This window comes from Protobothrops mucrosquamatus, unplaced genomic scaffold, assembly GCF_001527695.2.
Source record: "Protobothrops mucrosquamatus isolate PMUCROS unplaced genomic scaffold, P.Mucros_1.0 scaffold3041, whole genome shotgun sequence".
Classification (NCBI taxonomy): domain Eukaryota; kingdom Metazoa; phylum Chordata; class Lepidosauria; order Squamata; family Viperidae; genus Protobothrops; species Protobothrops mucrosquamatus.
In genome coordinates, this window is record NW_015389055.1 from 66818 (window position 1) to 81805 (window position 14988).

At 40.3% G+C, this 14988-nt stretch overlaps 1 protein-coding gene and 1 long non-coding RNA gene across 2 annotated transcripts in view; both read left to right on the plus strand.

Annotated features, from left to right (window-relative positions):
* The first annotated feature begins 2563 nt into the window (after window positions 1–2563).
* LOC107296937 (leucine-rich repeat-containing protein 40-like) lies at window positions 2564–10754 on the plus strand. Its single transcript, XM_015826294.1, has 6 exons — window positions 2564–2723; window positions 5286–5467; window positions 6299–6372; window positions 7007–7136; window positions 8634–8757; window positions 10585–10754. The coding sequence occupies exons 1-6, from the start codon at window positions 2564–2566 to the stop codon at window positions 10752–10754; spliced, it is 840 nt and encodes a 279-aa protein (XP_015681780.1).
* Window positions 10755–10775: 21 nt separating this feature from the next.
* Window positions 10776–14988, plus strand: part of LOC107296938 — a 9271-nt gene continuing 5058 nt past the window's right edge. The window contains exons 1-3 of the long non-coding RNA XR_001549111.1: window positions 10776–10828; window positions 13261–13442; window positions 14253–14326. This is a non-coding gene — a long non-coding RNA (uncharacterized LOC107296938). The remainder of the gene's footprint in view (window positions 10829–13260; window positions 13443–14252; window positions 14327–14988) is intronic.

Genomic DNA, 14988 nt, shown 5'->3' on the forward strand with positions numbered 1-14988 from the left:
GGCAGTCTGTTCCATTGGTTGATTGTTCTCATTGTCAGTCTTCTTTCAAAATGATCAAGAATAGAACAGAATAGAGCTGGAAGGGACCTTGGAGGTCTTCTAGTCCAGCCCTTTGCTCAAGCAGGAGGATCTATACCTATACTATGCATGTTCTGGAGGCTACCAGATTGCAGAAGGCTGGGCTGATATGTTCCGCAAGATCAGCTGATGAAAGTGATATGAATTCTGATTTTTCTTTCTGAATTTAGAAAAAACCCCTGACATTTTGCAAATGGATTGATAGTAGAAGACAGTACCTCACTTTTTTGTTAGATCTAATTATTGGTGGCAGAGCCAGTTTTGAGTAATGGTTAAGATATCAGGATAGAAACCAGGAGACTGGGTTCTAGTCCTGCTTTAGCCATGAAGCCAGCTGGATGTCCTTGTGCTAAGCACTCTCAACTCTAGGAAACAGGCAAGGGCAAACCACTACTGAAATCTTGTCAACAAAACCTTCAATCCAGCAGTCATCAGGAGTCACCACTAACTCGAGAAACATACCAAAAAAGTTTTAAAAAAATCATCAATATGCTGATAACTTCAACCTTGACTATTCTTTGGAAGGACAGACACTGAAACTGAAGCTCAAATACTTTGGCCACCTAATGAGAAGAGGACTTGTTGGAAAAGACCCTGATGTTGGGAAAAATTGTAGGCAAAAGAAGAAGGGGACAGCAGAGGAGGAAGTGATTAGATAGGGTTATTAATGCAGTGAACATGAATTTGGGCAAATTCAGGGAGACAGTGGAGAACGGGGTGCCTGGTATGATGTGCTATGGTCCATGAGATTGCAAAAAGTCAGACACAACTTAGTGACTGAACAATAAAATGCTGATAGCTAGATCTGTATAAAATTGCACATTAAAAGTATTTTAATATTAAATATTTTATTCACTAGAAATGCTTTCTTGATTTCCAGAGAAGTGATGCTTATATTGCTATAAAAGCAAAAAGGCTTGTGATATCTTAAGACTAGCACACTAATGTTTTAATTTTGTGAATTATGGGCCTTTCATTATAAGTTTGGACAGAAGAGGTAGGTAGGCAGGCAGGCAGGCAGGCAGGCAGACAGATATATTCTGTTCATTCACCCCCTCTCTGTGTATGTGTGTATGGAGATGAATGGACAGAAAATATGAAATAGTAAAATGACACACCAGTATTAATGACAATAAAGCTGTACTTAGATGTGATACAGACTGGCTAGGTTTGCTCAACCCATGAGTAAGGGCATCCTTGAAATGAGCTTGAGGTTTGGTGAATGCTAGAGAACTTGTACTTTTTTGGGGTCATTGTTTCAAAGATACTTCTTTACCTAAACAGAAACAGAATGACCAAGAGTGGATAATAAAGCAGTGGAACAGGAGTGACTTCCAACTTCCTGCAGACTTCCCCCATTGAATTTCCTTAGGAGAACCTGGCAGATAGCATTGGAAATCTCCTCTTTCCAGCAGGCATGTGTCTACTGCTGAGTGAGGATGGGAATGAGGGATTGCAAGACTGCCTGGGTAACTGTCATGGAACCGCAGCAACGGCAGAACTCAGGAGCGCAGCTGCACTGAAGCAGCCACAATTTCTCCAAATGTCATTCTCCCAGGAATCATGGGTCCCAGATTATGAACACATTCTATAATTTAGCCCATTTGAGGTACTTTGCTTCAAAAATTGTTGCTCTTCTGATGTACCATTTCACCCAATGATGGGTCATGACAATCAGAATTTTAGTAGTATATAGATCTGGATGCGTCCACAAAGATTTTTTTGGCAACAATATTGTAATTTGCCATTGCCTCCTGGATTGGCTTTTTAAAAAAACTTCCCAATCTACTATAGTCCTGAGAAGTCATACTATTTTTCCACCAATGCACAACATAGTCTGATCCTGCTTAGTCTCTCCCCACATCAGCTACTGTTAAAGTGCTGCCATTCCTTTGTAACATACAACTGTAGAATTTGTAGTTTGGTTTATTGTTGTAAACCCAGTCATCTTGTTTGCAGACCAAATATAAAATGTTTATTTGGATGCAGAACGCTCTGTAATATGGTGTACATTAACCTGGGATTCTGCTTTAGTAATTATGTGAATCCAACCACATTCTTGCAATGATGAGCTGATTAACATAGTGTGGTAAGAAATCTTAATCATAACTATTTGGACAGGACTGGAAGCAGGGCCTTGATCCTGGTTCAGCCTTAACCTACTTCACAGCAAAAGCACAATCGTGAATCTCAAGGAGACGCCCATTCGGGAAAGAGGATAAGTGGACGCGTAGTTTCATTTCGCAGAGGCGGCGTTTCCTTGAGAGTCACTAACCGGGATCCTTCCCCATTCACTTCCCAACTTTTAAAGCAAAAATCGCGGTCTCGATTCACAAGACTGCCTCTCAGCTCTTCTCACGCCTGCTCCCAAAGGCGGAGGCAGTGGGAACAGCCCGGCCCGTCTTCTTTGCGCGGAAAGGCCGGCTAGCCGCGTTTCCCGCCCCCTCCCTGGAATTCAGGCGGGAGAAGAGCTGAGGCGCCCGCGATGTCTGGCGCTCGGAGACGGGGCGCGGGCCACTCCCTGGCGGGCTTCAGGCGGGGCGCTGGGCAGGATGAGGCCGACGCGGCCGCCATCCCCCAGGGCTTGCTTCGGGCGGCTAGGAAGAGCGGCCAATTAAACCTGTCCGGCCGGGAGTTGACCGAAGGTGAGCAGGCCCAGGTCTCCCCTACCCTAAAGAGCGACGGTAGATTTAGCTTACGCCTCCCTAGAGAGGGACGGCCTGCGTTTCGTTCCCAAGCCGGAATGGCGGGGATTCAGCACCTCAACCTGGGGGGGGGGGAAGAAAAGGGCTTTTTCTACTCGTCTCTTCGGCTCGTTTTGCACGAGGTGGGTAGGTGGATTGCATTACTATGCATCGTTCACACCCTCTTTTGTGTGACCGGGTTTTTTTCCCCACACGCAGAAGGAAACCGTTTGCATGTATTGCATTTATGTTATTTTCTTGACTTGCTATGGTCCTATGGGTTTTGTGTGTTTCTAGTTGTTCCGGGAACCAAAAACAAAAGCCGGTGTTAGTTGACATGAATTAAAGCTCCTCCTGCAACTCTTGAGCCAGCTGCTGGGGCAATGTAAAGGCTGACGGCCTTAGTGATTTCTTGGGTAGTAGTAGTAGTAGTAGTAGTAGTAGTAGTAGTAGTAGTAGTAGTAGTAGTAGTAGTAGTAGTAGTAGTAGTAGTAGTAATATCGCCATTGACAAATTCGCTATTAGTCAATTGCAAAAGGCGGCCTTACTAGGAACTGCTTCCATCCTGCGACGATATCTGTAATACCATCAAACATCCACATTTGCCTATCCCAGGTCCTGGGTAAGGACTCGATAGGTAGACAAAATGCCAAATCCAGTCTGAACATCTGGCTGACTGTGCGATGATCCGTAATAATAATAATAATAATAATAATAATAATAATAATAACAACAACAACAACAACAACAATAATAATAATGATGATGATGATGTTGGACAGGACATTGGAGGTCATCTAGTCCAACCCCCTGCTCAGGCAGGAAACCCTATACCATTTCAGACAAATGGCTGTCCAGTCTCTTCTTAAAAACTTCCAGTGTTGGAGCATTCACCACTTCTGGAGGCAGATTGTTCCACTGGTTAATTGTTCTAACTGTCAGGAAGTTTCTCCTTAGTTCCAGGTTGCTTCTCTCCTTGATTAGTTTCCACCCATTGCTTCTGGTCCAGCCTTCAGGTGCCTTGGAAAATAGCTTGACTCCCTCTTCTTTGTGGCAGCCCCTGAGATATTGGAATACTGCTATCATGTCCCCCCTCGTCCTTCTCTTCCTTAAACTAGACATATCCAATTCCAGCAGCCTTTCCTTATATGCTTTGGCCTCCAGTCCCCTAATCATCTTTGTTGCTCTTCTCTGTACTCTTTCTAGAGTCTCAACATCTTTTTATCTTCCTGGCCTTACAAAGCAGTTTTAGAGGGCATGTCCTTGTGATTCGGCCTCTCATCCCCATCCCCATCCACCACAGAAGCAGCTTACATTGGTTTTTCCTCTATCAACTTGTCCTATGTCTCATTTATACTGAGGCAGACGTGGCTGAGATTGGCCCAGCTCCAAGTGGTTCAATTTTGGCTACCGTCAGCATTCCCCATCTCCTTTAGCCAAAGGGCACTGTCCTCTCTAGTATGGGCTGGAGGAGAATACAGCTAGTTCTCAACTTGACAACCATAATTTTCCGCCCAAAATTTCCATTGCTAAGCAAGATAGTTGTTAAGTGAGTTTTGCCCCATTTCACGATCGTTCTTGCCACAGTTGTATCATGACTCACTGTAATTCTTAATTTAGTAACATGGTTGTTAAGTGAATCTGGCTTCCCCATTGACTTTGCTTGTCAGAAGGTCGCAAAAGGTGATCACATGACCCCAGGACACTGCCATTGTCATAAATACATGCCAGTTGCCAAGCATCTGAATTTTGATCATGTGACCATGGGGATGCTTCAATGGTCGTAAGTGTGAAAAACGGTTATAAGTCACTTTTTTCACTTGCCACTGTAACTTTGAATGGTCACTAAACAAATGGTTGTAAGATGAAGATTACCTGTATGGACACTTAGATTCTACAGTCTGCATAATTCTAACCACACTCCATGGGATACTTCTAGATATTGCCAGCCACAGTCACTTGTTGCTGACACTGCTTTTGTCTTGCATTACATTGATAGGGATATTTGGGAACTGGGATGAAATTCACAAAGAGTTGTGACAGTTATTTTTTATTTCAGTAAGCATGACCAATAAATGGTAAGTTGATCAATAAATCTGTATGCAAAAATAGGTTACCTGATAGGTTGATGAAAGACAGATTAGAGGTGCCATATTTGTGCCATCACACTACATTTCCTCTGCCCCATTGATTTGTGGACTGGACTATATTTTGGCTTGTTCCAGTTCTTCTGGAAGACTTGTAGATCCCTGTTTAGAAATAGCCTGAAAATTGTCGTTGAAAAGTAAACTGCCACTTAGACAAGTTGAAAGGTAGCTAAAGCCTGCAATGAAATACTACATCTTTTAAAATTTAAGAAAATGTGTAATTCTTTTCAAAAATACACCTGTATCAAAAAATCCACTAATTTATTCCAAAATCAGTATTTGCTTTAGAAGAATAATACCAATAGTGGAAGATGAATGTTACTAAATGTTACTAAATGATTTTTTTCATATGGATATGTCCTATTTTTATATGCAGTACCTCTACATGTTTGGCGAATAAATTTGGATACTCCAGAAGAGGCCCACCAAAATGTATCTTTCAGTGCTGCCGATCGCTGGTGGGAGCAAACTGATCTCAACAAACTGATTTTATCTTCTAACAAACTGCAGTGTCTTTCTGATGATGTCAAACTCTTACCCGCCCTCACTGTGCTTGATGTGAGTAAAATAACGGATGAATGACTGTTACCTTTATGTTACTAATCTTGCATTGATTACTTTTGGGGGAAAACATCTTCTGGTCTGTAAACTGTAACAGTTTTGTTGAATGATGTATTTTTGAGGAGCATATAAAAATCTCTCTATTGATTTCCCCCCCCTTCCTCCCTCTCTTGCACACATTCATACACTTCTATATAGAATAAAGGGTAGAGAGGTTTTCTTGAACAGAGTAATCCCAGTTCAAACCCTTGTCCAATTTGTTACCTAATCTTAAATCACTGATTTCATTCACAGAATGTTGTGAAGTTAGAATGAATGTTGGCTTCTGACTGAGGAATCCTTAGCCTGTTGCCTTGTGTAATACAGTTGTCTCCCCCCCCCCTTCATATTGAGGAACCTTTGATATCTGAAATAAAAATGTTTCTGTATTTTAAAACTCTATTAAATACAATTCTTGGAAAAGGCTTTGCATCATATTTCCATTGCTAGTTTTTTTTAGAAACTTGACTCTATCGCAAACAAGCAAGCAAGAACTTTATTGTAATAGCCTTAAGTCAAACATGCAAACCATCCCTATGAAAACTCTTCTCATATGAAAACTCTTCTCAGTGTGAAGATGGTTTTTCTTCCTTACCTTTCATTCTTCTTCTTCCTCCCCCTCCCGCACCCATCATTTGTCTTCATGATGAAAGGGCAAAAATAAAAAGCACAAATTGTGTAGTTTAGTGCAGATTGTAATTTTCAAAGTCTACCTTTTGGCACATTTGAGCATTTAATACACCATATTTTAGCAAAATAGATGTTATAACAATTGCTTATTACTTTTAGGTGCATGATAATCAACTCACGTCTCTCCCTGCTGCTGTAGGATCACTAGAAAATCTTCAGAAACTTAATGTGAGGTAAACACATTCTATAAATGAAATAATAATAGTCATGAAATAGAGTCTTTTGAAATATAGGTCTTAATAACTATATTCAGAAGTATTTGCAAGCCATAGTGTTTTTTCTATGGACAGGATGTTTTAAATTATAAAAGTATATTTGGGAAGAGAAATAAGTTACATTTATTTTGTATAGACAAAAATCTGGTTTATCAAATTGGTCATATGTTTTGTTCTGCATAAAACAAATCTTTAAGCTCAAAACTATGGCTTCCTCAAGTCCACCTCAGCTTCTGGTGATCACAAGAACAAAATAAGAAAGAAGTGCATTTTTTTACCTTTCCAGTTTAGTCACAGCCCTGGAATTTCCTGATTTCCATTCTAGTACTAACCTGACTAGCAGACTAGTACTAGCATCCAGGATACCTAATATCCTGTATGTACAGTATCTCTTCCCCTTCTTTGTACCATCTGTTCCAGCACGGTAAGGAATGTTGACTGACAGGCAAGAGAGAAGAGAGCCTTTTCTGTTCTCTGGAATACAATCCTTCCAGAGATCTGATTGGCCTGTTGGCCTTCCATAAGCAGACAGTTAGCAGACAGACCAATCGTATACAAATGCAGCCTTTCACAATTCCTATTTTATCAATAGTCATAATAAACTGAAAAAGATACCAGAAGAACTTACTCAGCTAAAACACTTGAAGAGTCTGCTTCTGCAGCACAATGAATTGTATCACTTGCCTGATGAATTTGGACAGCTTGTCAGTTTGGAAGAGTTGGTAAGTAGAAGCTTATGGCTTTATGACTTTCTGGTTGTGGTTGTGGTTGCTACTGTACACTAAGTACAGTACATTTCTTGGTTTTGAAGTAGGCGACCCCCAAGTACAGGCAGTCCTTGACTTACAACCATTCATTTAGTGACTGTTCATAATTAACAATGGCACTGAAAAAAATGACGTAGGACTGTTTTTCACACTTAGGATCGTTGCAGCATCCCCATGGTCACATGATCAAAATTTGAACGCTTGGAAACTGGCATGTATTTGTGATGGTTGCAGTGTTGCAGAGTCAAGCGATCACCTTTTGCCATCTTTTGCAAAGTCAGTGGGGAAGCCAGATTTCATTTCACAACCATGTTACCTAACTTAACTGCAGTGATTCACTTAATAACCGTGGCAAGAAAGGTCGTCATATGGGGTAAAATTCACTGAACTGTCTCACTTAGCAGCACAAAGTTTGGGCTCAATTATGGCCGTAAGTCGAGGACTACTTGTAAAGGGAGAAAAAAGTTTCGTTTCTGTTTCCCAAAATTTCCCTAAGAATGAGATACCCCCTGTAATAGTGCAAGAGAAAGCAGTGGAAGTTGTAAGAAGACAAGTCAACAATCCCCATGTTGTTTCTCCTGGGCTGCATACAAGTTTATATTATTATGGCTGGTTGCACAGTCAGCCAGATGTTTAAGCTGGATTTGGCCTTTGGCATTTTTTATCAATCTATCAAGTCCTTCCCGAAGACCTGGGATAGGCATATGTTCTGGTTTCATCATGTTAAACATGTTGTCATAAATGCAAGCTGTTCCAAGTAAAGCTGCCTTTTTGCAAGTGACTGATGGTGTTTTGTCTATTATTATTATGGTTCATCACACAATCAGCCAGATGTTTAGAAGGGATTTGCATTTTTATCCACTTATAGAATTTTTCCTCAAGGATCTAGGATTGCAAACGTTTTTGTTTGATGGTATGAAAGGTATTGTTGTAGAATATAAATTTAATTATTATCCACTGGCTCTTGGTCATCGTAAATGGAAGAATTAGCTACACAACGTTATTGGGGAGTTTGGGTGGCATAGAATGAATGCAGGATACATCAATTTCCTTTTTGTCTTGAGAACAGAGAAGGAATATGGCTTTAGTGGAGGAGGTTCAAACATCAAATTCCTCTGCAGTGATAATCTTCACATGATGTACCTTCTCCAGCATTGAGTTTCAGCTAGATACAGTATCTAGTAGCTCAGAGAAGGTTTGCAAACGTGTTCTCCAGTCACGCTCACTAAACACACAAAGGTAAAAATGACCTTTCATGGTGGAAATGAAATGAAAGGAACCAATTTGCTTCTGTCTGGCTCATCAATCGAATAGGTAGGATATGCCAAAGCTTTGATGTTGGAACTCGAAGTGGAAGGTAGAATTATGCTAACCAATTTGTTTTCAGCTAACCCAGATCCAAGTTTCTTAAATAGGTTAATAAACATGGTTTTCTTTCCTTTCTTTCTTTAGGATATCTCTAATAACCACATCCCTGGTATCCCAACAAGTTTTGCTTTCCTTATAAACTTGGTGCGTCTCAATTTAGCTTCTAATCAATTAAGGAATCTACCCACAGAAATCAGTGCAATGAAAAGTAAGGGACTAATTGAGTTAATCATTGCTTTATTTTGAGTTAATCATTGCTTTATTTTTCCTTTTCTAAAAGAGGTTATTCTGAAACATTATTGTCAGCAATATTTTTTCTTTAATTTTTGTTTTCATGTAAGTGAAAAAATGGTATGCTAATTTTAAATAAACTATTAGACTAAATCTATCTGCCTCCAGTAGCTGTGAATGCTCTAACACTGGAAGTTTTTAAGAAGAGACTGGACAGCCATTGGTCTGAAACGGTATAGGGTTTCCTGTCTGAGCAGGGGGTTGGACTAGATGTCCTCCAAGGTCCCTTCCAACTTTTTTTTTTATTATTGTTGTTGTAGTTGTCGTTGTCTAGGCAGGCGAGCAAAGTGTACTTCTATCTAGTTATTAGTAGGACTCTGCATGCATACTAGCTCTGGGTGTAGAAATTATTTACCATAAACTCTACTGCACACTTTCTTACTAGTTTATACTGTAGAGAAATGGAAGTAGTATGTTTTTTCAAATCCTCGCTAACATTTTTTTAATGGATTGCCTTTGTTTTTATTCTGAAATACCATTTATGATTTTTCTAAACTGCATTGGGATTGTATAACGGTATGTGGGAATGATCTCGAGGGACAAAGTGAAGAGATGCTGCAGAGAAAACAACCAGAGGGAGGCGCCCAAAAGTGCTTAGTGGTCAGAGAAAGAAATTTAGGTATGACCTGCTCTAATTGATCAGGCTGTTAAAATCAATAGTAGGAGATTAGTATGATTAAACTTGCAGGATTCTGTTAATGTAGCCTTCCAATAAAGTAAAATTAGCTTATCTGTTTGTGTTTCCTGTTTGGTTTACCTGGATGGCTGACAAATTGTTTGCTTTTAAGAACACCTTTAGAATAACTAGAAAGAAAAGCTTGAATTTTAAAAAGTGTTCTGAGTTCTGCTTACACAACATTTCATTGCAGTTTATGAAAATCATTTGTAACAACATGTGTTGTTGACATAACTATGTAAATGGAAATACTTTATGCATACAGGTAGTCCTTATTGACCACAATTTTCATCATTAAGCCACACAGTCATAATATGAACATCATGTGACTGTGGTCAGGAAATAAATCAGCCATGGTAGTTAAGCACACATCACATGATCATGACTTGTGCTCTCCTGCCAGCTTCCCTGTTCACTTGGCTGGTCAGAAGTTGGGTGTGCAGGTCACAAACGGAGATCATGTGACTGTTGGAATCTCTGACTGTCATAACGTCACACTGGTTGCCAAGCGCCAGGATCATGATCATGTGACTGGAGATGTTGCAGCAGCCACAAGAGCAAAGGCTGGTCATAAACCTCCCTTTTCTGTAATATTGTAACTTTGAACATTTGCTGATTGAGCATTCGGTAAATGAGGACTACCCACATAACATAGATGAAATATTTTTAATAATTTTGTATAGATGCTGATATAAATCATGCTGATTCCCAACATTATTTCTATAACCTTGCATTTTCCACTCTTACTGAAGAAGCCAAGTTGGTAACATGCCATACATATACTTGAGAATTTCTTCTTATTGATCTTTGTTAAATTAAACATGGATACGCTTTCTAGAGGTAGCATATTGAAAACCTGTATGGTTGTGATCTTTAATAAGCTATCAGAATAGAATAGAATAGAATAGAATAGAATATCTTTATTGTCATTGTGCATCTCACAACAAAATTTAAGTGTTGTCCACAGTGCACACTACACACAAGTAAGAACCACAAGTTCTTATTTTGGTACTGATTATTTTGGTACTGATGATATAACTTATTTCTTCATTTGCTCTGTTCCTCTAGGTTTAAAACAGCTTGATTGCACTAAGAACTTCCTGGAAACTATACCTCCTGAACTGGGCAGTATGGTTTCATTAGAACAACTTTATCTAAGGAGAAATAAGTTGTGCTACCTGCCAGATTTTCATTCATGTACATATTTAAAGGTAGGATTTGTTTTCTTTAGCAGATAATTGAGATGTNGGCTTGCTTCGGGCGGCTAGGAAGAGCGGCCAATTAAACCTGTCCGGCCGGGAGTTGACCGAAGGTGAGCAGGCCCAGGTCTCCCCTACCCTAAAGAGCGACGGTAGATTTAGCTTACGCCTCCCTAGAGAGGGACGGCCTGCGTTTCGTTCCCAAGCCGGAATGGCGGGGATTCAGCACCTCAACCTGGGGGGGGGGGGGAAGAAAAGGGCTTTTTCTACTCGTCTCTTCGGCTCGTTTTGCACGAGGTGGGTAGGTGGATTGCATTACTATGCATCGTTCACCCCCTCTTTTGTGTGACCGGGTTTTTTTCCCCACACTCAGAAGGAAACCGTTTGCATGTATTGCATTTATGTTATTTTCTTGACTTGCTATGGTCCTGTGGGTTTTGTGTGTTTCTAGTTGTTCCGGAACCAAAAACAAAAGCCGGTGTTAGTTGACATGAATTAAAGCTCCTCCTGCAACTCTTGAGCCAGCTGCTGGGGCAATGTAAAGGCTGACGGCCTTAGTGATTTCTTGGGGGGTAGTAGTAGTAGTAGTAGTAGTAGTAGTAGTAGTAGTAGTAGTAGTAGTAGTAGTAGTAGTAGTAGTAATAATAATAATAATGTTGGACGGGACCTTGGAGGTCATCTAGTCCAACCCCCTGCTCAGGCAGGAGCCCTACACCATTTCAGACAAATGGCTGTCCAGTCTCTTCTTAAAAACTTCCAGTGTTGGAGCATTCACAGCTTCTGGAGGCAGATTGTTCCACTGGTTAATTGTTCTAACTGTCAGGAAGTTTCTCCTTAGTTCCAGGTTGCTTCTCTCCTTGCTTAGTTTCCACCCGATGCTTCTTGTCCTGCCCTCAGGCGCCTTGGAAAATAGCTTGACTCCCTCTTCTTTGTGGCAGCCCCTGAGATATTGGAACACTGCTATCATGTCCCCCCTCGTCCTTCTCTTCATTAAACTAGACATCCCCAATTCCAGCAACCGTTCCTTATATGTTTTAGCCTCCAGTCCCCTAATCATCTTTGTTGCTCTTCTCTGTACTCTTTCTAAAGTCTCAACATATTTTTATCTTCCTGGCCTTACAAAGCAGTTTTAGAGGGCATGTCCTTGTGATTCGGCCTCTCATCCCCATCCACCACAGAAGCAGCTTACATTGGTTTTTCCTCTATCAACTTGTCCTATGTCTCATTTATACTGAGGCAGACATGGCTGAGATTGGCCCAGCTCCAAGTGGTTCAATTTTGGCTACCGTCAGCATTCCCCATCTCCTTTAGCCAAAGGGCACTGTCCTCTCTAGTATGGGCCGGAGGAGAATACAGCTAGTCCTCAACTTGACAACCACAATTTTCCGCCCAAAATTCCCATTGCTAAGCAAGATAGTTGTTAAGTGAGTTTTGCCCCATTTCACGACCTTTCTTGCCACAGTTGTATCATGACTCACTGTAATTCTTAATTTAGTAACATGGTTAAGTGAATCTGGCTTCCCCATTGACTTTGCTTGTCAGAAGGTCGCAAAAGGTGATCACATGACCCCAGGACACTGCCATTGTCATAAATACATGCCAGTTGCCAAGCATCTGAATTTTGATCATGTGACCATGGGGATGCTTCAATGGTCGTAAGTGTGAAAAACTGTTATAAGTCACTTTTTTCACTTGCCACTGTAACTTTGAATGGTCACTAAACCAGTGTTTCTCAACCTTGACAATTTTAAGGCATGTGGACTTCAACTCCCAGAATTCCACAGCCAGCAATGCTGGCTGTGGAATTCTGGGAGTTGAAGTCCACATGCCTTAAAATTGTCAAGGTTGAGAAACACTGCACTAAACAAATGGTTGTAAGATGAAGATTACCTGTATGGACACTTAGATTCTACAGTCTGCATAATTCTAACCACACTCCATGGGATACTTCTAGATATTGCCAGCCACAGTCACTTGTTACTGACACTGCTTTTGTCTTGCATTACATTGATAGGGATATTTGGGAACTGGGATGAAATTCACAAAGAGTTGTGACAGTTATTTTTTATTTCAGTGAGCATGACCAGTAAATGGTAAGTTGATCAATAAATCTGTATGCAAAAATAGGTTACCTGATAGGTTGATGAAAGACAGATTAGAGGTGCCATTTTAGTGCCATCACACTACATTTCCTCTGCCCCATTGATTTGTGGACTGGACTATATTTTGGCTTGTTCCAGTTCTTCTGGAAGACTTGTATATCCCTGTTTAGAAATAGCCTGAAAATTGTCGTTGAAAAGTAAACTGCCACTTAGACAAGTTGACAAGTTGAAAGGTAGCTAAAGCCTGCAATGAAATACTACATCTTTTAAAATTTAAGAAAATGTGTAATTCTTTTCAGAAATACACCTGTATACAAAATCCACTAATTTTTTCCAAAATCAGTATTCGATTTAGAAGAATAATACCAATAGTGGAAGATGAATGTTACTAAATGTTACTAAATGATTTTTTTCATATGGATATGACCTATTTTTATATGCAGTACCTCTACATGTATGGCGAATAAATTTGGATACTCCAGAAGAGGCCCACCAAAATGTATCTTTCAGTGCTGCCGATCGCTGGTGGGAGCAAACTGATCTCAACAAATTGATTTTATCTTCTAACAAACTGCAGTGTCTTTCTGATGATGTCAAACTCTTACCTGCTCTCACTGTGCTTGATGTGAGTAAAATAATGGATGAATGACTGTTACCTTTATGTTACTAATCTTGCATTGATTACTTTTGGGGGAAAACATCTTCTGGTCTGTAAACTGTAACAGTTTTGTTGAATGATGTATTTTTGAGGAGCATATAAAAATCTCTCTATTGATTCCCCCCCTTCCTCCCTCTCTTGCACACATTCATACACTTCTATATAGAATAAAGGGTAGAGAGCTTTTTTTGAACAGAGTAATCCCAGTTCAAACCCTTGTCCAATTTGTTACCTAATCTTAAATCACTGATTTCATTCACAGAATGTTGTGAAGTTAGAATGAATGTTGGCTTCTGACTGAGGAATCCTTAGCCTGTTGCCTTGTGTAATACAGTTGTCTTCCCCCCCCTCATATTGAGGAACCTTTGATATCTGAAATAAAAATGTTTCTGTATTTTAAAACTCTATTAAATACAATTCTTGGAAAAGGCTTTGCATCATATTTCCATTGCTAGTTTTTTTTAGAAACTTGACTCTATCGCAAACAAGCAAGCAAGAACTTTATTGTAATAGTCTTAAGTCAAACATGCAAACCATCCTTATGAAAACTCTTCTCAGTGTGAAGATGTTTTTTCTTCCTTACCTTTCATTCTTCTTCTTCCTCCCCCTCCCGCACCCATCATTTGTCTTCATGATGAAAGGGCAAAAATAAAAAGCACAAATTGTGTAGTTTAGTGCAGATTGTAATTTTCAAAGTCTACCTTTTGGCACATTTGAGCATTTAATACACCATATTTTAGCAAAATAGATGTTATAACAATTGCTTATTACTTTTAGGTGCATGATAATCAACTCACGTCTCTCCCTGCTGCTGTAGGATCACTAGAAAATCTTCAGAAACTTAATGTGAGGTAAACACATTCTATAAATGAAATAATAATATTCATGAAATAGAGTCTTTTGAAATATAGGTCTTAATAACTATATTCAGAAGTATTTGCAAGCCATAGTGTTTTTTCTATGGACAGGATGTTTTAAATTATAAAGGTATATTTGGGAAGAGAAATACCGTATATACTCGAGTATAAGCCGAGTTTTTCAGCCCATTTTTTGAGCTGAAAAATGCCCCCCTCAGCTTATACTCGAGTCAATATTTTTCCCCAGTTCTTTATGGACTTACAATATCCGAGCACCGTTTAAAGAGACGCCGAAGGCAGACGGTGCCCAACTGCGTGCCTTTCCCCCTTGGCGGGGTGGTCTTTTGCAAAGTCTTTTGCTCGGATATTGTAAGTCCACAGCAGTGCGGGCGGCAGCAGCAGCGGCGCCGTCTCCCGCTCCGAATCCCAGGCTGGAGTCAAGCCCTTTTCAAAAGCACCGGCTCGGGAGCGAAAGCAAAAGGGGCAGGGGAGTGGGGCTTCGTTCACGCGCGGATCCCCTACGAAAAAAAAACCCCAAGCTGATGTCTCTCCCTTAGAATAAATGCCAACAGCAAGCACGAATGACCGGCAACTTCCCCGCCCTTTTTTTCTCCCCGTTTTCCTTTAAAACACAAAAACACACACACGCACACAAA

Bases quoted from the DNA above. Each gene is read 5' to 3' on its own strand.
- LOC107296937 (XM_015826294.1), top strand. From the start codon at position 2,564: ATGTCTGGCGCTCGGAGACGGGGCGCGGGCCACTCCCTGGCGGGCTTC. The intron at 5,468-6,298 runs GTGAGTAAAATA...TATTACTTTTAG, and splicing joins CCGCCCTCACTGTGCTTGAT to GTGCATGATAATCAACTCAC. The intron at 8,758-10,584 runs GTAAGGGACTAA...CTGTTCCTCTAG, and splicing joins AGAAATCAGTGCAATGAAAA to GTTTAAAACAGCTTGATTGC.